Source organism: Paroedura picta, chromosome 7 (assembly GCF_049243985.1).
Source record: "Paroedura picta isolate Pp20150507F chromosome 7, Ppicta_v3.0, whole genome shotgun sequence".
NCBI classification, from domain to species: domain Eukaryota; kingdom Metazoa; phylum Chordata; class Lepidosauria; order Squamata; family Gekkonidae; genus Paroedura; species Paroedura picta.
The window spans coordinates 75,390,001-75,414,796 of NC_135375.1; the positions used below are offsets into that span (position 1 = coordinate 75,390,001).

Genomic DNA, 24,796 nt, shown 5'->3' on the forward strand with positions numbered 1-24,796 from the left:
TAGCTTTTAGTAAGTTACTTTATGAAAAACACTTGCAATACTACTTATGAGCAAGACAATTTACTTTTTTGAATTGGATTCTTCTGCACAGATCTGACAATCAAGGAAACTTGAATAACCTTCGAGAATAGCAATAAGGCAAATTAAATCTTTGTTGAATAACTTGCAACTATAAATATAACATATACTCAGCCATTCATATTGTCTAATGAGGAACAAATGGTTAGTGCTCTGCTGTGATTTGATAACCAGTCCATTAGCAGCAAATTGTCCCAGAAGCAAATTCCTTGACTTGGTAGTTGTATTGGTTATGTTAACAAAGATGAAATTTTCAAATTGAACCTACACAGACTGATACAGCAATGTGTTTGTGATTGTAGCAGGGCTTACAACTCAGTAAGGATGTTTAGAATCACTGTCCTATAGACTCTAATTCAATGTTAGGGCCTTAAAAGATTATTACATATGCTCATATCAAGATCACATCCAGCACTTCCCAATATATTATAGTATAATTTTAAAAAGTTGAAAGTGCTTAAGAAAACCTTGGAAAAGAAGACCAGGAGATAGGAGATGAATACGGTATTTCACTTTTCCTAATTAAAAAGAAAAACACAACTTCTCAAACTCTGAAACATTTGAAAATGCCATTTGAATCTGAGAAGTATCTTTTTATTTATGTAGTGATATTGGTCATTGTTCCAACAGAAGCAAGCATATAGGATATTATCTGAAGGCTAAATGTCTAAAGGGTATGCCACATTTCAAGAAAAGGAATGAGAGGAATAAGAAATATAAGGAATGAGAGGAATAAGAAATAGGAGAGTAATAAAAATAGTCTGATGATGCTGGTAAAAAATGCACGTCTTTTCAAAAATTTCTACTCCAACAAAGAAGTGGTAGAATTACTATTACTATTGATAAGAGAGAGAATGAGAGATGATGAGGCGTGGCTTACCTCGGAAACAGAAAAAAAAATCCAAAGGAAAGATAGAAGATAATAAACGAAGCCATTTTATATGAGACAGAAATTTACATTTAATATTGAGGATGAGTAGAAATCAATGAAATCCAGAAAACAAAACAGTGATATGGTCAAAGCAATTACTCTGGAAAATATGATGCACAGCAGCATTCATAACAGAAACAACACAGTGGAGATGAGATAAAGACATTCCATTTGAAAGACCATAACCACACAAGAAAAAAGATAAGAGTCAACTAGTATTACAGGAGTGCCATGAGAAAGGAAGAAACAAATCTCATAAATATTAAGATAAAAACAGCATGCTTAGCAAGATTGAACAATGAGAAGAGAAGGATACTACAGAAGTAGATAAGGATCTTGAGAACTCGGGGGTGGGGGGGTAGGACTGACAGGCCCAGGTTGGGAAACTCTTAGAAATTTGGGGATAGAACCTGCGGAGGACAGGGACCTCAGTAGTGTACAATGCCACAAAGTACACCCTTCAAAGCAGTCATTTTCTCCAAGGGAATGGAAGTCTGCAGATGAGTTGTAATTCTAAGGGATGCCCAAGACCTACCTAGAAGCCTGCATCTCTAAGAACAACACTGAACAGGAGGAAGATACAGAAGGAAAAGTGGGGAAGAAGACAAAAATTTTCAATTTTCTGAGACAATGCTTAGTCATCCAAAATGCAACAGCAGGGAGACAAACAGAAGCAATAGGCTGAACAGGAGAAAAGACTGTGTGAACAGAAAGATAAAGAAAAAAATAATTGGTACAAGTTAAAGTATTGGGAAGGGGGGTAATTTGGATAGTCCCCTTTAGCATGTAATGAGCTGTCAGGACAATTACTTCCTGCTATCCCCTTAACTAGGTTGCCTTAAGATACCTGGAAGCCAGGAGAATATTCAGTCTTAACCGGACATACTTTTGTGTTCTCTTGTTTCTTTTGAATTAATTTGCATTTCTGTATACCTGTGCCCAAGCCCTCTGCAAAGTATGAAGAATCCGTTCTCTTAACGGTGGGTGACATTTCATAATCAGAAAAGGGCCAGCCATTTATTATTAGAAAGAACCAGTTAGGGGCTTGGGGAGAAAAGTGGATGCAGGAACAATTTAGAATTTGTATTCTGTAAAGTCTTAGAGGCTTTGAATATTGTAATTAGGGAATAGAATGAATTTGTAGTTTCTTTCACAGCCTGATTCTAGATATGCATTTGACAGCATACCGAGAATCGGGCTATGGCAGAAACTAAAAGAAAGTATGACAAGTAAATGTTTGTTATAGTTAATGATTAGATTATATCAAGCTACATAAATTGAAATTAGTTGTAATCCAGAGACCCAGGCTATGGATCCTATTCTAGTTTATAAAGATGTTCAACAAGGTTATCTTCTATTCTCTTATCTATTTAATTTATATATAAACTAGATTTCAAAGCCTGTTCATAAGAACGGGCTTTGAAAGCCCCCCCCCCAGCAGCGAGCACACCCAGCGGCCCAGGGAGGCCGCGGGTGTGCTCTGGGACCACAGGGAAGCCATTCCCGGCACCCTCCCACCCAATGATGCCGCGGCTTCCCCAAGGCCTGTGGAGTGCACCCGCGAGGCTGGGGAAGCCATCCCCAGCCTCCTCCTTGGTGAAGCCACTGCTTCCTGCAGGCCCTCCCTTCCACCACCCCAGGGCACTTACATGTGTCCTGGGGAGTGTCTGGGGCAAACCACCTATGGCAGCAGAGAGCCCCTGGCAAGCTGGGTGGGCGTGAGTGGCCATGGCCAGTCTGGGTGAGGCCCCAATCGGGTCACCCAGACTGGCCACGCCCACTCTCCGCCCACTTAGCCCTTAACCAAATATGTATACCGCTCCCTGAGCAGTTTAAAGATGATGTGGTTAAAGCAGTTTCATAATCTGTTTTTCAACCACCTATCCTAAATAACTGAGAGCTATAAATTTTAACATTTGTCAGCATTTATTGTTAGGCCTTCAACTGTACCATAAAAATCAAAACACATCAACATATGTTTCAGGCCTACAATAAATGCTGACAACGTTAAGTCAAAAGTTGTAGTCTTTGCAAGAGCCTGCTGTTTGAAGAAAAAAAAAGTTGGTAAATACCTGTATTGAATAAGTAACAATGTATATTTGGGTATGTATTTTGGAAAAATAACTGGATGTTTAGGTATGTGTCTTGGAAAAATCAGTTCCAATTGTTACATATGGCAGGATCTGCTTTACGGTATTGCATACTGTCCCCAACAATCAGTCTAGGCTTGTGTCCAAAACAGGGACTGTTAAAAGTCTGCCAAGAACTTTCTGGGCCATAGAATCATAGAATCATAGAACAATAGAGTTGGAAGGGATCTCATGGGTCATCTAGTCCAACCCCCTGCACTATACAGGACACGCACATATAATCGCTCATCTACTGTAACCTGCCACCCCTTTGCCTTCACAGAATCAGCCTCTCCGTCAGAGGGCTATCTAGCCTCTATTTAAAAATTTCCAAAGATAGAGAACCCACCACCTCCTGAGGAAGCCTGTTCCACTGAGAAACCGCTCTAACTGTCAGGAACTTCTTCTGGATGTTTAGATGGAATTTCTTTTGAATTAATTTCATCCCATTTGTTCTGGTCTGTCCCTCTGTAGCAAGAGAGAACAATTCTGCTCCATCCATTATATGGCACCCTTTTAAATACTTGAAGATGGTTATCAGATCCCTTCTCAGTCGTCTCCTCTCTAGGCTAAACAGACCAAGCTCCCCCAACCTTTCTTCATATGTCTTGGTCTCCAAACCTCTCACCATCTTTGTTGCCCTCCTCTGGACACGTTCTAGTTTGTCAACATCTCTCTTCAATTTGGGGTGCCCAAAACTGAATACAGTACTCCAAGTGAGGTCAAACTAGAGCGAGTAAAATGGTACCATCACCTCCCATGATCTGGACACTATACTCCGTTTGATACAGCCCAAAATCCCATTTGCCTTTTTAGCCACTCACACTGCTGACTCATGTGCAATGTATGGTCTACTAAGACTCCTAGATCCTTTTCGCACATGCTACTGCCAAGACAAGTCTCCCCCATCTTATATTGGTATATTTGGTTTTTTCTACCTAAGTGCAGAACTTTACATTTGTCCCTATTGGACTTCATTTTATTCAGTTTAGCCCACTTCTCAAGCCTATCAAGATCATCCTGTATTCTGCTGCTGCCTTCAGTTGTGTTTGCTACCCCTCCCAGTTTAGTATCATCTGCAAATGTAATAAGTATCCCCTCTAATCCCTCATCCAAATCATTTATAAATATGTTGAACAATACAGGCCCCAGGACAGATTCTTGGGTTACTCCACTTGTCACTCTTTTCTAAGAAGTTGCTGAACCATTAACAAGTACCCTCTGGGTACGATTTGTCAACCAGTTATTGATCCACCTGACAGAATTAGGATCCATACCGCATTTTACCAATTTGTCAACAAGAATATCATGTGGAACCTTATCAAAAGCTTTACTGAAATCCAGATAAACTATGTCCATGATATTCCCCTGATCCAGCAAGGTAGTCACTCTCTCGAAAAAAGAGATAAGGTTGGTCTGACATCTTCTTCTCAGTCACAGATTCAACATGATAGTTGCAGCATGAGACACACATCACTCTCCTCTCTTTCCCCCCTACACCCCATTGTATTGCTGACTAAGTGACTGGCAGAACTGTGTTTGCCTAGGGGCTCCTAGGCAATCTCCTTTCTCCAACACGCATGACTCATTCCTCACCAAATTGCTTTCCCCACCTCAATAGATAGATCCATTGCCATGATGGTTCCTTTTCTTTAGACTCATTAAAGACCCATTAACACCCAGCCCCAGATGTGGCAAGGCTATTTTCCAGCTTCCCACCCCTGGAAAATTCCATCATGCACTCACCATGCCCCCATCACTAGCTCAGCATGTAGCCTCCTCCCCAAAAACATATATAAACAGTGGTTTCACAAAGCCACCTTGTGTTTTCTGATTTGGATCCATTTCGAACACCCTGCACACTGATCATGTTGCTACTTTCTCTGCCTCCCTGTTCATTGAGACCAGTATGTCAGGAACCAAGCGGTTGAGACCCAGCAACTTTGTGCAACAGACATTACTCTCAGGCTTCTGGATTACGCTTTAAGTAGAAGTCTTTCTTTTGGGGAATAAGGATATAGATCAGCACTTCGCAAACAGCTGACAGACAGGAATCTTGTCAGAGACATTAAGGAAGGGGGTTACATAGCTTACATACCTTGGAGGGAAAAAGGGGGACACGGGCTGATTTTGACGGGAACACTGATTCACACAGAAAGGGCAATATGGTTGATCTACAAGTTGCCAAAACAGTCTATTCGGCGATCTGGTATTTAGTCTCAGCTCCCAGCAAGGCCATTCTTGCAAGAGGCGATAAGGTAGGGAACATGGGAGGATGCTTTGAAATACAAGAGGGTGATGGGAGGGGTGCTGCTGAGGTGCCACAACTTCACGGGAGATCCAGGAGCACAAAGGAATGAGGAATGAGTACCCAGCTTGCTGGGGGGTAAACGGTAATGACTGGGGAAGGCACTGGCAAACCACCCCGTATTAAGTCTGCCATGAAAACGCTGGAGGGCGTCACCCCAAGGGTCAGACATGACTCGGTGCTTGCACAGGGGATACCTTTACCTTTACCTATATACTGAAACTTCTTTTCCCACTCTATTTTTCCCTAGCTGCCTGATTATTAGTGTGCTATATATTTTTTGTCTATTTTTTTATTTTCCTTTTAATAAAGATTGTTACTATTTTTATTGTAACAGTGTCTGCCTTGAGTTCTTAAGGCTGTAATCGTCTCATAAACATTGACAAACAATCAATTTCACTATGTTATCACCTCTTGCTAAGCAAATCCCCCAAATCTAAATTTACATGTGTCTCAGGACACGTGTGTAAGTGCATTTCTGGTAACAGAATCTATTTTTAATAAAATAACCCCATATCTAAATGAATTATTTTTACATGGAAGGAGGAAAATATTTTCCTACAGTCATGTGAACATTCTGGGATAAAATAAATCAAACAATACTTTATGGAGCAGGTATATGGATAGAAGGTATCATGTAGATTTATTTCTAAGACATGTGGGGGTGAAGTTCAAAGGGTTTTTTAAATTTATGCAATCGCCCTATTGCAGCTACACAGTAGCATCAAGTAAATGCCTTTCATTTAAGTCCACATCATTCAGTTCCTTGGATGAAAGGGAATATAAAGAAGTACAGGAAAAGTTTCGTAAAAGTCTTAAAACTTACCAAATTATTTTTTAAACTGCCAAGAACAGCTGCAAAGCTCACTTTTCTTATTGCCAAGCTCTAGTGGATTATCTGTTGTGTTATTGGTCATTGTGAGAAATGGAAGTCATCACCCTATGCCATCCCCTGCTTTCATTGCTGGTCTTTTCCTCTCCCCCTCCTTCCCTTTCAGAGCTTGCAAAGAGGTGTCAGAGAACTGCCAGAGAAGCAGGTTTTCTCCTGTTACATTCTCCCCTTGCAAATTGAGACTAGTGATACTCCAGGTCATTACTAGATTTATGTCACTTGTAAAAACAAAAAAGGCAAAACAACAAGGGAAAGAAGGTAGTTGTGTGGCATCGAAGAGGTTGGTGATAGAGGATCAGTCTTAGAAATGAATCTTGCTCCAACCTTGGCGAAGACATTGCAGCTTTCGCCAAAAGAACTGAAGGGAAAGAGGATAGGAGAGATACACCTTCTGCCTTCTTTGTTGCTGAGCATGGTGACTCTTGAGGAGGGAGCAGGAAGTGCCTGACAGCATAGGGTGGGTAAATCCAAGGCTTCTTCCTCTGTGGCTGGTAGAACTGCCCATTTCCAAGTGTTCATTGTGCTTGTGATAGGAGCCGAACTACTGGTACAAGATCAAATGGGCAGAGTAGCAGCAGACATGCTGCTCACCTGAGCCACAGAGCTTGTGCCTTAACCCTATAGGTGTACAAAATGGTTGCACTATAAAAGCTCTTTGCTGGTTGGCTTTCTCCCATATTTCCATGAGGGCTGGATGAGGCAAGTTTTTTTTTAATTAGCCCAGCAGTTCTATCAGAAAAATTATGGCAATCATGGTGCCACAGTTAAGACATGAAAAAGAGTGCCTGTTCTGCCCCTCATCACTGAACACAAGTCTGTGACTGAAAGAAAGAGCTTGTAAACAGATGAATGGGAAAGTTGGTGAAGAAACAAAATGGGAAGAATGACCTCATTGTGGGCAGTGCAGTAGAGGCTCAAGGGAGGGGGGGAATCTAAGAGAATCTGTATCCTTTTGAATTACCTTCTCCTTGGTTATTAATGTTTATTGAGATTGAGATTGAATTACCTTTGCCTTGGAAGCAGAACAAGGAGGAAAAAAACAGTACCTCTGTAGAGGGCACCCCAGCAGCCTCAATGAAGAAGACCCTGGAACAAGCTTGATTTTTTTTATGGAAGCGCAAGAGTTCCCTCTTGGAAATTGAAAAACTACAGAAAACCCTAAAGGGAAATTTGTGTAAAGGCAAATTTGTGACAGCAAAAAGCCTTCATTGAAGCTCATAGTGCTAAACAGTGATTTTTAAAAAGTTAATCTACACTATTATACTGCTGTTTTGAAGACACACACAGCTTTGCCTCTTTTAATATCTTCCTAGCACTGGCCTAGTTTGGGAGCAACTAAAGCCCTATGCTGAAATTTAATTAAGACTGTTTAGAAGTTAAACAATTCCTAAAACAGACCATTATTACTAAAAGCCCATTTAGCAGCACCTAAGTATTGTAATCAATAGCTCTTAAAACAAGAAGCATACATTTGGAAAACAGAACAGTGAGCCTCAACATACATCTCCGAATAAAACCATCTGTCTAAAAATTCAGGGGAAGAAATTTAAGGGGGGTAACTACTGGGGGGAAAGGGGAAAAAAGAAAAGAAGAATCTAAACCAAAAGCCCCAGCACATACATACACACACACAACCACAAAAAAAAATAAAGAAAAAAAAGGGGGGGGGGAACAGAGGAAACAAAAAATAAGGTTTCATCCCCCAACTTTCAAAGCAGAGAAAAAGAGGAAAAGACAGTGAAGGATGGTGAAGGCGAGAAAGAAAAAAACATTTAAGTAAATAACAATTTTATTTTAAGAAAACAAGCTGAACTCCCCTACACAAGCTCCCTAAAAAAACAAAGAATGGTTTTTTTTAACAACTAGGAAGAACCAAAATAGAAGGAAGGAACCTTTGGCCTATCCACCTACCACCAGGCTCCAACTATGGCAAAATTTCACAAAAATAAGAGCCAGACACAAAACCAGAATAAAACCAAAGTGAACCAAAAGAAGATCTGAGGCCCTTGAAGCCCCACCACACTCTATCACTCACCAAGCACAATGAACAACTAAATGTAAAATAAGAAAACTAAAGAAAAAAAATGCTGTTCAGTTAAACTGGATCATCCTTACCTGAAGCTAGTCAGTGTCTTTCATCTGTATCTTGCTTAAAAATAACTGAAAATACCAGTATGGTATTTCTCCAGCTTAGATAGAACTGAATACATACCCCTATACATAACCAAAGGAAGAGCTGGGTATGAGGGCGTGTACAACCCCCTACCCCCCAGAAAAGGATACTTTCGGATTGGGCTGAATTGATTCAGGCTGAATCTGAAGTATCTGAGTAACCCTTCCATGGCTTGGAGTTGGCCAAATCAATTTGGTTGAATCCACTGTGCTACTAAAGTCAGTGGAAATATTTCCCTTTCTGTAGTCTGGGGGAGAGGGAGTTGACATAGAAGCATCTAATTTGCAGTGGGAGCCTCTCCTCAAAGTTTCAAAAGATTGGACCAGAGGGTCCAATTTTATGGGCACCCAAACTAGATGCCCCCATCCAACTTCCAAATTTCCAATAGCATAGAAAAAATATTCTCTGCCCTTGTCTTGCCATTGGAAACAATGTGGGCACCCTGGGGCAAAGTGTTTGAAACTTTGGGGTTCTTTTGATGAGAGGCTCCCATAGTTATGCTGCACATTTAGTGCCTCTGCCTCAAACCCTGTCATCCAGACCAGGGAATAGGTAGAAAAGGACATTTTTTAAACTGCTTAAAATCCACATAGCCAAATGAGGCTGAATCACAGTTCAGTGATTCAATCAAGGCTTATTTCAGCTGCTACTCTTAGGAAAGGTTGATTTTGGATCAGATTAGTTCAAAAAGTGTTTGATTTGGGTACTTTTTGGACTATCCAAACTGAATTGCACATGCCTATTTCAATGTTCCTGAATCAAGCAAATACAGATTTTTGACGGCAAATTTAATGCCAGAGAGGGGGGGGGGGGGCTCTTGATCCAGTTAAGTACAACAAATAGGGGAAAAGATCCCAAAGTTTGTGTTTATTATTAATTCATTTATTTATTTTATTTAAAACCTCTTATGCCAACCCAAGACAGTGAATAAAACACTTGAACAATGAAAAACAACTTTTAAAGTTATAAAATAATTCAATAGGAACAGATAAACGCAAGTAGAACAAGGGAGGAAGACCAATAGCCATTGCTGGGGTATGCAAAAAAAAAAAAATCTTCACCCTCATTTAGTATCTGAAACTCCCCCAAAGCCAAAATTTTTACATTCATATTTTACAACTCATACATGGTAGACTCACAGCAACAAGTTTACATGTTTTGAGATATGAGTACAAAGCTCTATCTCTAGCGCCACCCTGAGACATCACAGTAGGGTGATGTCCCTTGGAAAAAGATTACCCCCCCACGGGCCTCAGTAAAATTGCCAAGCATTGACAGGTCCCCGGTGATAAAAAGTTTGGGGACCACTGATGTAAAGCATGGTATTGAATGTTAAGAAGATCCTTACTGGGGAGGGCTAGTCCTATCAGCTTTTCTTCAGCTGGTGAAGCCCCTATACTTACAGCTGCTTGCTAGCAAGGATGAGAAAGTGATGCTGTTGTGAAAGTTCCCAGATTACAAAAATATGCAGAATAGAACAGAGAATGCCACCAGCGAAGAAAGCAGGTCTTAGAATCCTGATGGAGGAGATTCCACTTCCTTTTCATTTGCAGTTAGGGCATGCCACGGACATACTTGTCAGTTGAGACAAGATGGATGGCAATTTCTAGTGCAGAAGCACAGAATGCTAGTTGTGTCTCCTTTGAGCATGGGATGTTTGACTTTCCACTCCCCCTTTCCATAGAACACTGATATGGAATAAATTTGGCCTGGAGATCTACAGAGTTCATAAAATTTTCTTGTTCAAAAGGCATTTCTTGTGAAGCTTCTATGTAGTTCTAAGTGTCTCTGAGCTGATGCCTGCTTTTAGCTGTTGATCGGACAGTGCTTACATAATGTTTACATAATTTTAAAGAATACATTAGTTGCCTTGGGCTCTTAGGAGGAAAACTGGGATATAAATGTTAAAAAACAAATAAACAGAAGAAATATAATGAATTGAGGCAGCAGAATATGGACTTTGATGGTGTTAATTATGAATCATATAATTCCTCCTAAATAAAAAAAGTAGAATGATATAATGACATAAAATAATATTATTATTTGGGAAACTAGTATGTAGCTCCTCAGCAAGCCTCTGACTATGGCTTTATAACAATCTTGGGCATGTGAATATGTTGCTTCACAAGATCAAGTGAGGGAATTCTTTAAATCTATAATATACATTTTTCAAAATTTATACCTCTCTTTCTTCGTTGTTCCCATTATGATTATTAGCAATGTATATGAAAACTCCACTAAGCTAAATTACTCCTAAAGGCTTACCCAAAGGCACTCAGGTTTGGAAAAACATGGGATAAGGGACTGCATTTTCTCATTAAGATTCTAGGTAATGTTGCTAAAGCAACTGCTGCTAAGAATTCTGTGAAGTTTGGAAACAAAGGGGGAAATGTTTGTTGATGCCTGGTGGTGCTATTTTGCTATGATCTGATTAGCACCTGTTTGCCAGAATTAATCCAACTTCAAACACAACCATGTGCTTTTCCAGCTATCATTAGACCACGTCATATGCTCTCTATTGCAGATCCCTAGAATTTAAGCCTGTGTTTAAAACAATCAGTACTCATTAAAAAGGATATTTAATTTTGCAAATTAAACTGCATCAGCATGGAAACAGAAGTTGAACAGTGATAGGGCTAAACAACTCTGTAATAGGCAGTGTATTACACAGAGGAAGCAATGTACATCTACATTAGGCATGCATGTTAATTAACAGAACCATCTCTGTTGTTTGGCAAAAGGGGCAATTGTTCATAGTGCCACATCTGTAGGGGGTGTGAGACAGTCTTACTATCCAATGTTACTTTCATCTATATTTATATTTAAACAGTACTCTCAAGGTATACTGTATGAAATAACACAATGCAAAAAAAATAGATCTCTGAATCAAAAGTTGAGCATGTAAATCAGCCTTTCTCAACATTTTTACCTTGGAGAAAACCCTGAAACATTCTTCAGGATTTGAGAAACCCTGTGAGTAGCACAATTGTGCAGAATATGGCTGGGAACCATAGCTGTGTACCTGCCCACCTGGGGCCCCTCCTTTTCCCACCCCCTCCAGGCCCATCACTGGCCATTTTGGGAGGGGAGGGCAAGCCAACATGACTATATATGGTCATATCACCCAATACATGTTTAACAAACTTTAAAAAATATATATAATTCATTAACTCCCACCCATTCAGAAAACCCTTCGAGGGCCATCAAGAAACCCCAAGTTTTCACGAAACTCAATTTGAGAAAGCCTGATCTCGATTGGTTTAAATATTTAACCAGTTTTGCAGTTTTTAGATGCTACCTCAGTGTGCATGTATTATCAACAGTGCATGCTTCTGTTTTTTATATTTTAATCCACGAGCCATTTGGGAGTGGCGGGAAATAAACTGAAATAATAAAAATAAAAATAAAAATAAAAATAAAAATAAAAATAAAAATAAAAATAAAAATAAAAATAAAAATAAAAATAAAAATAAAAATAAAAATAAAAATAAAAATAAAAATAAAAATAAAAATAAAAATAAAAATAAAAATAAAAATAAAAATAATAACAATAATAATAATAATTTTTTTCCCTCCAGATTATATAGTTACAGAAAAAGATTACAGATACAGATTACAAATTATTCAGGTATTCGTGCCAATGTTTTTAAAAGTCTTCTGGAGGTCTGTGACTGACCAAATTTGTTAGTTTAGCCATAACAGCTCGTTCTCTGAATAAGGAAACAACTGCTTTAAATGGTTTTTTGGGGTAGAGATCAGCCCATCTGAGCAACGAAAAGGAGATACATGCAGCAAGTACAGTGACAGGTAGTGCAACTGAAGTCAATGGGCTTAGAAGGATGTCACTCTGCTTAGGACTGTACCAAGAAAGAATGATTAAGCTCTCAACAGGCAAATCTTAGGCCCTTCAATCATGCCTGCTCTAACTAGAAACTTAATTTGCTTAGTTTGTAAAGAAAACAATTCACCCACAGCTTTATCATTGTTGCCTAACAGAACTGTTTGTTTTGTTTTATTTTTAGCTGCACAGTGTTAAAAGCTTTTTTGGCACCCATGAACATCACATCCACAGATTTTACGTCAGTCATGTCTCTCAAATTTATACATGAAAAGCTTATTTGAGAGATGGTTATGATTATGTTTTTTATAATGTACAATCAACACAGTTTGCTCAGTTATGAAAAAAGGAAATGTAGAGGAGGATCACATAAAAAGAAGTATATTCCAGTTATTAAGGACTTGGAATGAGGGAATGGGTTTTTGGTCACAATGAGACTTCAATGTTCAAAGCATGACAACATAATTTAAAACATTTGTTGAGGAAATGGAAGGAAGGAAAGAAAGAGAGAATTAAATCTGAAGCAAAGAGCAGCATAAAGTGAGGGAGAAATTGAAAAGAAGCTGCAGTTACCTAGATGTATAGAGAGTTGCCAACTATGGGTTGGGAAATTTCTGGAGAGTTTGGGGAAGGGACGTTAAAGGGGTATAATGCCACAGTGTTCACATAGTAGCCACTTTCTCCAAATAACTGTAGTTTGGAGAACAACAAAATTTGAACCCAATGGCACCTTTAAGATCAATAATAATTTATTCAAGGTGTGAGTTTTGTCTGTATGCACACTTCCTAACACAGCATGCACACAAAAGCTCACACCTTGAATAAATCTTTGTTGGTCTTAAGAGTACAATTGGACTCAAATTTTCTTGTACCACTTCAGACCAACACAGCTATCTACTTTAATGTAGTCTGGGAAGCCGTTCTAATTCTGGGAAATCTCCAGGCCCCACCTAGAGACTGGCAACCAAAATCATATGTTCAATAATGCTTGTTAAGATGCCTTTCTAAATAGCCTCAACTTTCCAAATAAAATTTGAATCAATGAAAATAACTGGAAGAGTACAATATGTGAATGTGCAATTGGAAAAAGAAAACAGGCTTTCATAAAATCAGTGAAAATGTTTCATACTATTCCAGTGGTATTCATCCAAACTGGAAAGATATCCAAGAAATGAAACAATCTGCGCTTCTGACTTTTCAGAAATTATATTAATACAGGTAGAGCAAAATAGCAGTGATTTCAAGGTCTCCCTCAAAAACACATACATAGGCACAGACTATAAGAGAGATCCCACATGCAGAACAAGAAATCTTCATGCACACTAGCACACCTGAAGTTCCCTGCAACCCAGAAAGTTATTGCAGAAAGCTGGAAGACTGTATATGCACACCCACAAACAAAAGGTGTAGAGAGAGCCTACGTTATGTAACCCGCCTCGAGCCTTCGGGGGGAGAGCGGGGTATAAATATAACAATAACAATAACAATAACAATAACAATAATAATAATAATAATAATACGTACATACACAAAGTGCTTTTGAAACAACTCTGTTTTAGAAGGAAGCCACCATATAACACTAAGGGGGAAAACAATTCTAAAGCTCTCTTGTGCTCAGGAAACTACTTTCATTGTTATCTGGATCTGGGTGCTTGATTACAACCATTATATATTTGCATAGTTAGAACTGTGAGACAATTAGCTATAATAGCTTCATATTTTTATACTGCAGTAGTTGGAATCCTAATAATGAACTGATTGAGTATAACATTTTTCATAGTACTGATTACAGAAAGTTAAAAAAAAAAACCAAAGCTTCCACTTACCTGCAGTGAACAACCATTGGTCCAGCATCAGGAGGATTACAGGTTTTGACTCGTCTTAAGAAAGCTAGGAATGGTGTAGGGTGTTCCGGGACTCCATGGTCAGGCCAGGCAGTGAACTGGAACTGCCTTACTTCTCTCTTCTCACTTGACCCATTCTGCAGGGTAAGAAACTTGGTTGAAATGAATACTTAATGCCATAGTGAAAACACAGCACCAGGACATGTTATCACAAAACTTATACAGCATTCTGATAGAAACAACACAAGCAACTTTATGACAGAATGATGCAATAAACTGCCTCGTCATGCTGGTAAATGTTAGCTGCACCACAAACATGTATTGCATTATTTTACTTTAAAAGGGAAGGGGTAGTTCTCATTGCGATATAACAGACATATTCAATTTTTAAGATTTTCTACAGGCATACAGTCCCATCTGTTGGCAACAGACATTCATTTTTATTTCCAGCTAGGTTTGTAAGGCCCCCTCTCCCTAGCCACCAGTGGGGTATGGGGGTAGGATTGAGAGCTCCAAGTTGGGAAGCTTCTAGAGGTTTGCGGATGGAGCCTGGAAAGGTCAGGGACCTCAATGGAATACAATTCCATAGAGTCTGACCTCCAAAGTATCCATTTTCTCCAGGGGAACTGATCTTAGTATGAAGATGAGCTGTAATTCTTGGAGATCCCACCTGGAGGCTGGCATCCCTACTTCCAACACACTTTCAGTACAATAAAATCAGAATCCAGTAGCACCTTTAAGACCAACAAAGATTTATTCAAGCTGTGAGCTTTCGAGTGCAAGCACCTACTGTTATGTTGGTCAGTTCTTAAGTCTGATGAAGAGTGCTTGCACTCGAAAGCTCACGCCTTGAATAAATCTTTGTTGGTCTTCAAGGTGCTACTGGATTCTGATTTTATTGTGCTACTTCAGACCAACACAGCTACTCATTTGAATCTATCACTTTCAGTAGTTAGTTGGTTTTCTTGATAAATTACAATAATGACTTCAACAAAGATGGTGCTGCATAATACATGCACAGCACTGGCACTTGGTTTGTCTGCTACCTGTTTCTTGTTTGAGCTACTCGTGGATACACAAAATGCTCAAAAAACTTTGTTATCAACTTTGACAAAAGAAAACAAAATTAAAATGTTCAAATGTTTAAAAGGCTACCATGTGAAAGAGGAACATAATTTTCTAGAAGAAAGAACATGAAGCAATATATAAAATATACAACAACATTGATTTTGTTTGCATAACAAGAAATGAAATAAAGATGGCTGGAAATAACAAGGACTTGGATGCGACTGACAATTATTGCTGATGGAAGGAATTCTGTCAGTGGAGTTTGACTTTCTTGCCTCTCCTATCCCTTTGCAGACAAAATGTTCCTTGAAATGCTGCTCCTGGGAGATGGGGGGACCCTAACAACAGTTTGTGGGGGAAGGATGCACCAAGAGGGGAAGGGAGTCAGTGAAAATTACCTCCCCTGCTTCCACCTGCAGAAGTGCTAGGCAAGATTGAACCTGGGAATTTTGTGGAACTTTTTAGAGGAAACAGGATATCTGACACAAAATATTTAGTTTTATAGAATCTTTCTGTTGCCAACAGATGGGACTATATACCTGTAGAAAACAAGGAGAACTACCCCTTCCCTTTTAAAGTAAAATAATGAAATACAGCTAACATTTCATTCAAGAAAATGCTTAGAAATATTGTGCTTCTATACAGCATCTCTCACTGTCCCTCTAACTCCCTCCCCAATCAACCCAATATATACATAGCAGACAGGTACCTTATAAAGTGCAAATGTTCTAACGCAATATGTTGCTAATTCTACGGTGTCCAGCAAAGTCACTTGGATCAGTCCATAGGTTTCTGTTCCTCTGCTAGGCCAATACTGATCACACTTGACCTGAAACAAACAGCTGAAGTATTAATATATTCACTTTAAACGTCTCAAGTCCCTCTGTTAATGGTTGTGAATTAATGTAAACAGGCTGAAATAAACCCTACCAAGTTGAGAAAATATCCAAACATCATTTACTCTGGCTGTTATAGCAGCTATCCAAGAAGCAGGGGATAGTTTACTAGGCAAACACCCTATGTTCTCCTCCTAATGAATATGAAGGTTCTAGCAGGGGTGTGCAGATGTCATATAGACCTTGACTTAACAGTCCTTTTATCTGAGATGGTTGTCCTCTTCCAATGAGTGCAGAGCTTCAGAGGGGATGCACATGGAATGGAGAAGAAGGAAGGGGACGTCTAACTAGCCAGTCAGAATCAACCAACAAATCACCATAGTAATCAGTGTAACAGATATCACAGTCAGATCATACTCATATCGTTTAACTTTGCTTTCAATTTTGTTGAGCTTTTGTTGTTTTATTTATCACGGCCTGGGCAGGGTTTTTTGTCATATTGTAACAGGCTTTAGCCATGCACAACCCATTTTATCAGTTAACCTACCTACCTACCTGTTAGGGAAGGATAATTTCAATCACTTCCTCAGCACTCAGCATACCAACTGAGACAATGAGTGAGCTTCAGCCAGAATATTGCAGGTTTTATTGGTGAAGTCATAAAGCAAAGCAGGACCCTTAGTAAAGCTTTAGAATTACTCTTGGAATTCAGCAGGCCAGATGGTATATATCAGCACAACTATGTAATATTTGTAGCCGGAAAACAAAAAATTATGAAACCATCTCTACTTATAAAAGGGGCTTCTTCACTTTCCTATGCCTGTATGGATTAGTTTAGTGTGCCCCAAAGAAACAAATTCAGTTGTATTCATGGGGCTAGAAAAAGAAGTCCAAATTTTCAAACTGGAATAGAATTGATCTTCCACTGATCCACTTGTACTTGGTTCCAGATTTGAACAAGAGATGCATCTGCCCCACTTTTTTGCTGTTGAAAGGAGGGGAAAGCCAGCACAAAAGAAGGCAAGAAAACAACCAGAGAATATTTTAAATGAACTATGCCACAGCATATGAAGAGTATTATAGAAAAACTAGATTCAAAGCCATCCCTGCTCACCTGCTCGGAGGACGGTGGGGAAGCCATCTCTGCCTGCCCCCTCCCCAGCGATATCCCGCGTTCCCTGGGGGCCTCCGAGCAGGCCCACCACATCTTTGACATGGTGGGCCTGCTCAGAGGGCCCCGGGAAGCCCTCCCCATCCCCCTGCCCAGCAGCAAAGCTAGGGGCCGGACTGACTGACCAACTCACTGCATTTGGTCCAGCTTCTGGTGATAGCTCTGGCTTCTGCTGGGAGGGCCCAATCTGAGCCTTCGCCTTCCAATTGGCCCCTCACCCAGACTGGCCCTTACCCACTCTCCGCCCACTTACCCCTTAGTGAAATATAAAGGTGGAAAGATATAATTTTCTACTTAATCCTCTGTTATGAAACATATGATGACATTATATTCATGCATCTTTAAAATACATGATTTGATAGTGTTTATATATCAGATTTTAAAGGACATTTCATCTGCAGAAATTTCCATTTCAAAATATTGCTTGCATTAGCAACCAGAATAATTTTGCACATAGATAAATAATACGAGTATACGCTTATAATTTTCATAGCTAAAAAATACATTTGGTTCGAAGTATCATCTAGCATATAATATCAGAGGCTATACAATTCTTAAGGAGATATGAAGTCTCTAAACAGCTAGAATAATTTTATTTTAAAACAGATGATATAATGAAATTCCTATGTTTCACAAAGAAATTAACTTCAAAGGGATTCAAAGATTATTTTACACACACTAAAGACCCATGGAAGGCCCAGTGGATTTTTGTACTCTTTGAATGGTAGATTTCCATGATGTATTTATTTATTTGCTTGTTTACAAAATGTATACCCTTCCCTTTTTCTCTCATCAGTGCCACTAAGGCAGCTTACATATTAAAGACATACATAATAGAATACATCTTAAAAGCCATTACAGCCAAGCTAAAATACACATGGTAGTGGAAAGTGCTGTGAATTCATAGTTGACCTATGGTGATCCTGTAAGGTTTTCAAGGCAAGGGACTTTAGAGGCAGTTTGCCATTGGCTGCCTTTGCTTAACATGCCCGGATTTCCTTAGTGGTCTCCTAAACAAGTATGAATCAATCCAAGAAATTTAGCTTCCCAGATCTGACAATATCAGGCTGATCTGGTATATTGAGGTCAGGGTCGAAAATACATATATACTACATAATAATTAAATTAACATACATAAAACCAACAATTAATGCATAGGGCAGGAAGGTTAGATCACTGAGAATTCCAGACAAAACAAAAAAATCTTTACCACACGGTGAAAGATGGCGACAGAAGGGGACAGGTGAGTCTCACTGAGGAGAATATTCAAGTTTTAGGGCAATGACAGGTGTTATGTAAGACATTTCTCTGACTGAGAACCATTGTTAGTTAGAGCAGCCAATACTGAGCTACAGAAACCAACACGCTTACATGATATATTGCATCACAATATACTGAATAAAAAGGCAAAAATACAAAAGTATTTTCAAAGTAGATGATTCAATGATATAGCCAAAGGGTAGTCATTTTTGTAGTAACAGCATGGAAACAATGCTGTGAGGTATGCTGGAAGACACTGAGTAGAAACCTGCCAAACTTAGTTAACTGAAAATTTGTGGAGCAGTGATGCTTGAATCGGTTTCAGGTAATTTTTCCCAGGGTTTTTTTTTTTTTTAAGGTTCAGGGATATTGGAGATCAATAAGTGACAGACTTGGTGGAGGCTACAGTGAACCAAGAGATGAACTTAGCTGCAGACCTCTTGGATATACTGAATAAAAAGGTAAAAATACTTTGGTAAGTGTAGTAGTAGTAAATGGAAACAACACTGTGATATGCTGGAAGATACTGTTGATCTCAGTAATCAAAGCTTCTTAGAGCAATCAGGGAGGGGCTGAGGGCAGGAAGTACAGATTGCCCTCTGAACACCTAACATCAATGGCAAATCAAGAGACAAGAAACATTCACAACATTAAAAAAATCACATGATCAAGAATTGCATTAGGAGCAGTTAGAAAGGAGGATAGCCAAATCATTCATCCAGAACATCTTGGCATCCTCTGATGAACATGTAATAAACACAAAATACAAATAACCCAGGTAACGCAAGGGGATGGAACTGCGAAAGAAGACTTGACCCCAGGAAGAGAAACTAATATATACTAAAGTTACACCATTCCATTGAGAACTAGAATGGTGAAGAACTCCAAAAAGTGACAGCTTGACAGAAGGGTCTTGCAAAGGGTGATGGTATTTTGTAAATCATGAAATAAATAGTTGATATAAACAGTGAAGAATGTAGTACCTCAACATTTGAAATATGCCATCATTTACTGTTATCTCAAAATTCAGGAAGTAGTGATGGCATTTCAGAAATGTTTCAGGCAATTTTTTCACTTTCAGGATTATTGGGGATCAGTGAGTGATAGACTTGGTGCTATTGTCCCCATAAAACAATTAAAGTTTAAAGGCTGTGGCAGCATTTGCCATTCAATGGCCTAGACTCAGTCTCTCTTTCCCCCCTTGCTCACCACTCCTGCTGCCTCCACTGCTTGCAAAGGAGGTCTAGAACCTGTAGCTGAACTGGTTGCCACTGTAGAGCTCCAGATGGTTTTCCTCCCCTCTACCAGCTTTTTCAATTTTCCCAACAATGAAAAAAATGGCAGATAATTTTGACAATTCTAAATTTGGGGCATTGGGCATTTCTGGGCAATTTGGGGCTATTTCTTGACAATTTAATAGCTTATAGGGCTGCTGAGGTTTATTGGATACTCACTGAGCTAATTCATACACTGTTCAGCTTTAGTGGTGCTTTGTAGACTGTAGTGGAACACCACTAATTAAGCCTGTTGGTTCTCAAGTTCAGGAAACACCTTGTTATTAAATACCAATGGGATCTTGTGGTGCATTACTGGACTAATTCAGGTACTGTCTAGTTTTTCATGAATCACTACATTGTCTGAATGGTCCAGTTGCTAGTAAAACAGCACAGCATTTTTTTAAGTCTCTGTGTGTCTCAGTGCCAACCAGATTTAGTAAGACTCTGTGACTGCAGGACAATGTCTGCATTTAATGCTCACCCAATATTCCTGAAGGAAAGTCTATACCTATTGAACATATTGCAGCTCCTAAAGAGGCCATTTGTATAAGCAGGACCATTTGAGAGTGGGATGAGAACTTTTATCTTCAAAGTCCTACAGCAGTTCTGCAAAGATGAAGTGCAGCTGCTTGTTTTTTGCTAAATTTTGCTCTTTTAAAAATTTGTATAGCTTTGTAAGCTACCTTGGGTGTCAGTGATGACAGAAAGCTGTGTGTGTGTATATATTAAAGAGGCAGAAAGAATGAATGAACAAAGCATTCTCAGGAGAAAGTGAAGTGCCTCCCACAGTCTTAGTAGTACTGGGATGCTTATGGTGGGAAGAGCTTGTAATTCATTCTTGGACTGGGAAGAGTTTCACTTTCTCACCAGCTTACTGCAGAAGATAACAGTGTGAATAATCCAGCAGCATGGCTTAGCAACGGCTTCAGAAACTCTGCTGCAAGCAATATTAATCCTTCTACTACTACTTTGGAATAAGAGTTTATCATACTAACAAAGCAGCAGCAAGGTTGAGGTCAAAGATGATATTAGACAAGGTTTCCAAACACAAATGCATGTAAGGCACCTTCTCATAGCTCTTTTTTGTATAAGCCATAATCGAGCACTTCTGAGCGCTGATAAATGCATAACAGGCACTTCCTGCACTTACACAGAGCTACCACCAGCATTCTGCGCAGATATATGACTGCCTACTGCAATGGAAACGATAAATACAGTGAACAATGAATAGATCCATTTTCCAATAAGAATGAAGGCTGACACCATTTCAGACTTGAGGGGTTTAAAAATCTACATCTATTACCAAAGAATATTCATGAACCTTCACACTCCAGAAAGCCACAGATGCCAAAAGATGGCCCTGCCTTGCATCAGTGGTGCTGAAGGAGGAATATTTTCATATGTAAAAATAAAATAGAGCGAGATGAACACAATTCCTGACATTCAAGGGTAGAGACACAATTTTCTGGTAGAAAGAGCTAGTCTAAGTTGGGGGGGGGGGGACCCTCAAGGGGAGGGCTTTTGTTTGGCTTCTTTTCTCCAGCACCTTGGAGAAGGCCCTAGCAATACCGAGCAGCTCATCCCTCCTTTCAAGAATGGCTTGAGAGCATTATGAACACAGAAACTTTTCTCACCGATTTAACATATGGTTGCATTAGTAACATTTCTTTTGCATGCAACTTTAATTTCCACTGAAGAATTTGTCATTTATTTTGAGGATTCAGCTTCATGCATTTCAATGCATGTTTATTAATTAACTGCTAGACTGCAGTATCAGTACAGAAATTGGACAGAAAATTAACCCATGGCATTATTTCATAGAAATGGCAGCCCAAGGCAGGTTAAAACAACTGTCGTATCTTGCCTCTCAGTTAGTTTACACAGCAAGAACTTGTTACATGTGGAATGATAGAAATTGATCGATTTGCTCTTCTGCTTCTATACTGGACAGAAATGTGCTTCAACAGATGCCTTGGATTTAAAAGGTTTGCATATTTCATCAGAAGAATGTGATTTTCCTGTAATAAATTCTGATTTATTAAAGCATTGTTTGATTCAGGCCAAAGCCAACAATGACAACAGGTATTCATATTTGTATAAAGATATAAACACCAATGAAGACAACCTAGTTTGAGAGGGCAAATAATGGGTGATTGAACTTTATATAGCTGAAGTCATGATGACAATTTCAGAGACAGCCACGAGGATCTGCAGTAGAAGAGCTAGATCAGAGCCCAGTATGGCCTTAAAGGCCAACTAAATTTTGAGGGCATATTTATTTATTTATTTATATTTTATACCACCCTTCCATACGACTCTGGGAGGTAAGAGAAGCAATATTTCCTCCATCAGAAAAAAAAATCATTTAGGATTTATTTTTTATTTCCCTACTTATGTTGTAGCTTTACACCTAGGCTACATTTGTTATGGCTTTGTAATATATTCACACCTGGTGGACATTTTGGTTTCACAACTAACAACTGCCTATGGTGGACACATTGGGCTGAATCCAAAGGCCTGTTCTGCAAAATGTAAATGAGAGTTTATGTCTCCCTTGGAGCATCATTCATGGACGTGCGGTGATTTGCTAAGCAAGGAAGAGCATAATATGGACAAGGGGGTATGAGTGAGTGGCAAAACATCGACTTGGCATACAGAGGGTTCTATTAGATGGGCTCAGTCTCTAGCATCTCCAGTGAAAAGAGGTAGTAGGTGACGTGAAAGACCTTTACTGGAAATCCTGGAGAGACATTGCCAATTGGACTAAGAAGCATTGTCCATTCTCACTATGATAAAAACAAAGTTGCATGTATCATAAAAATTAGACAGCCACCGTAGTATGAAAGTCCAAAGCTGACATAGCTGAATTTTAGTGCAATGATCTGCCTATGGAACTCAAGGGAAGATTACCTGCTCTCTCTGCCACATCCCATTCCCATTCAGTGCCACAGACTACAGGTGCAGATAGATCAGGAGCTCCTATACTCAAAAACAATTTCACATGTTGGGTGCCTGTCTAAGACCTCTAGTTGGCTATGCACAGAACAAATTAATAACATGTTTTTAGCACTGGCGTGTTCCTTCTTGTATCTCACTAAGAACCCAGCAAGGGGTGGACAAAGTAACAAGCAGGCTTTCTTTAGCCTCACACACTTGTATCTACTAGTAAAGTCACACAGGGAACAGTTAAAACCTTACGTGCTTTCTTACACTTTTTGTACATTCCCTTTAAGCATATATCTTTGCTGATGGCAGGGGGCAGGATACGTATGCAAGGGAAGAGAAGGACAGAAGTGAAGGTCAGAGATTCTTTGAATTCTGGGATTTTACTAGGAAAAGGTATTTATATTATATATAATAACAAGAATAACAAATGGGGACCCACGAGAAAGGAATAACAAATGGGGACCCATAAGAAAATTACCCACTGATCACTGCTTAGTCCTCTGGCTTCTAACACCCCAGCCATCTTCCTATGTCCTTTCCTCTCATTGCTACCTTACTGCTCTGCCTACATTCCCCATCCCTGCTGCTCTCCTTTTCTCCTTCCACCCATGGCATTATCTTTACCACTCAGTAACCTGATGAAAATCAAAGGGAAAGCTCATAGAGATCTCTTCTCCCTTTAACTTTGATTCTCTCCACCCCAACATAATTAAGCATAGAGACCAGTGAAACTCCCAACCTCTGCTGCAAGGTCACTATGCTCCCCTTACCCCCCACCAAATGGTTGCAAAAGAGCCAGTGATAACTCCTGGTCTCTGACACAGTGATGGAAATGGATGAATAGGAGTCTGTCTGGATAGAAGCCAGGTGGAAAGTTTTAAAAAGGAGCAGAGCCAGCAGCTGTGGATGAGGAGTAAGTTGGTGAGGAGGCTCCTTCTCACTGCTTCCTCTGCAGCTGTTGGCTCAGTTCCCATTTTAAAACTTTCCACCTGGCTTCTACCCAGCCAGACTGTGGGAAGAAACAGTGCTGGAGCAATTCTTCACATGTACCTGCATGTTTTCAGCACTGCTGTTTCCCCTCCTTCACTGAAGCAGTGCTGCATTTTTTTTGGGGGGGGGGGGTTACCTCCACATTATCCTTTTTATTAAAGTTAAGGCTTTTTTGCAACCCTGGTTGGGGGGGTATCCCAAGTTTGGAGAGAAATCTATTTTGTCTATACTGGCCCAGTCAACAGAAATAAATATCTGCAGATGAACCCACACATGACTATTAGACTATATGATATGAAGATATATTGCATAGTAGGTCCCCTTTAAAGAGATACAACTGTATGTACATTTTAATAACATATGGCTATGTTACATTGTTGTTGTTGTCAGCCGTTCAGTTGTGTCTGTTTCTTGGTGATCCCATGGCACATCCGTCACCATGATCCCCAATCCCATACCACCTCCCTCAGCCCTACAGTGTTCTGGCTGGTGTCCATTTTGATTGCGTCCAACCACTATGTTCTTTGTTGACCTGTTTCCCTTTTTCCACTGACCAATTCTAGCATAATCGCTTTCTCCATTGAGTTGGATTGCATGATATGACCAAAGTAAGTGAGCCAGAGTTTCGTGATTTTGGCTAACAATGATATATCAGACTTTATTTGCTGTAATATTTCCTTGTTTGTGTTTTTTGCTGTCCATGAAACCCACAGAAGCCTTCTCCAATACCAGAGTTCAAATGAATCGATTCTTCTCTTGTTTGATTTTTTCATCATCCAACTTTCACAGCCATAAGTGGCTATTGGAAACATGATAGATCTAACTAATCTACATTTTGTAGTCAGGCTTATGTCCTTCCTTTTCCATCTCTGGTTCAAGCTCATCATTGCTGAGCAACCCTGGGCAATTTGACTTTTTGTTTCCATACTGCAATTGCCACTCACATCAATTTGTGGTCCAATAAAAATGAATTCTTGAACGTATTTGAACTCTTCACCCTCAATTGTTATTGTGACATGTCTGTTTTTTTTTTTTGCAGTGGTCATTATTTTTGT

At 39.5% G+C, this 24,796-nt stretch overlaps 1 protein-coding gene across 47 annotated transcripts in view; it reads right to left on the reverse strand.

The window, feature by feature from the left end:
- The window catches only part of PTPRD (protein tyrosine phosphatase receptor type D), a 1,533,354-nt gene that overhangs the window by 31,587 nt on the left and 1,476,971 nt on the right, over positions 1 to 24,796 (reverse strand). For all 47 annotated transcript variants that reach the window (XM_077344981.1, XM_077344985.1, XM_077344991.1 and 44 more), the window contains 2 exons: positions 15,971 to 16,090; positions 14,176 to 14,330 (listed from right to left, as the gene is read on the reverse strand). In XM_077344981.1, the coding sequence (XP_077201096.1) occupies positions 14,176 to 14,330; positions 15,971 to 16,090 (275 nt within the window). The remainder of the gene's footprint in view (positions 1 to 14,175; positions 14,331 to 15,970; positions 16,091 to 24,796) is intronic.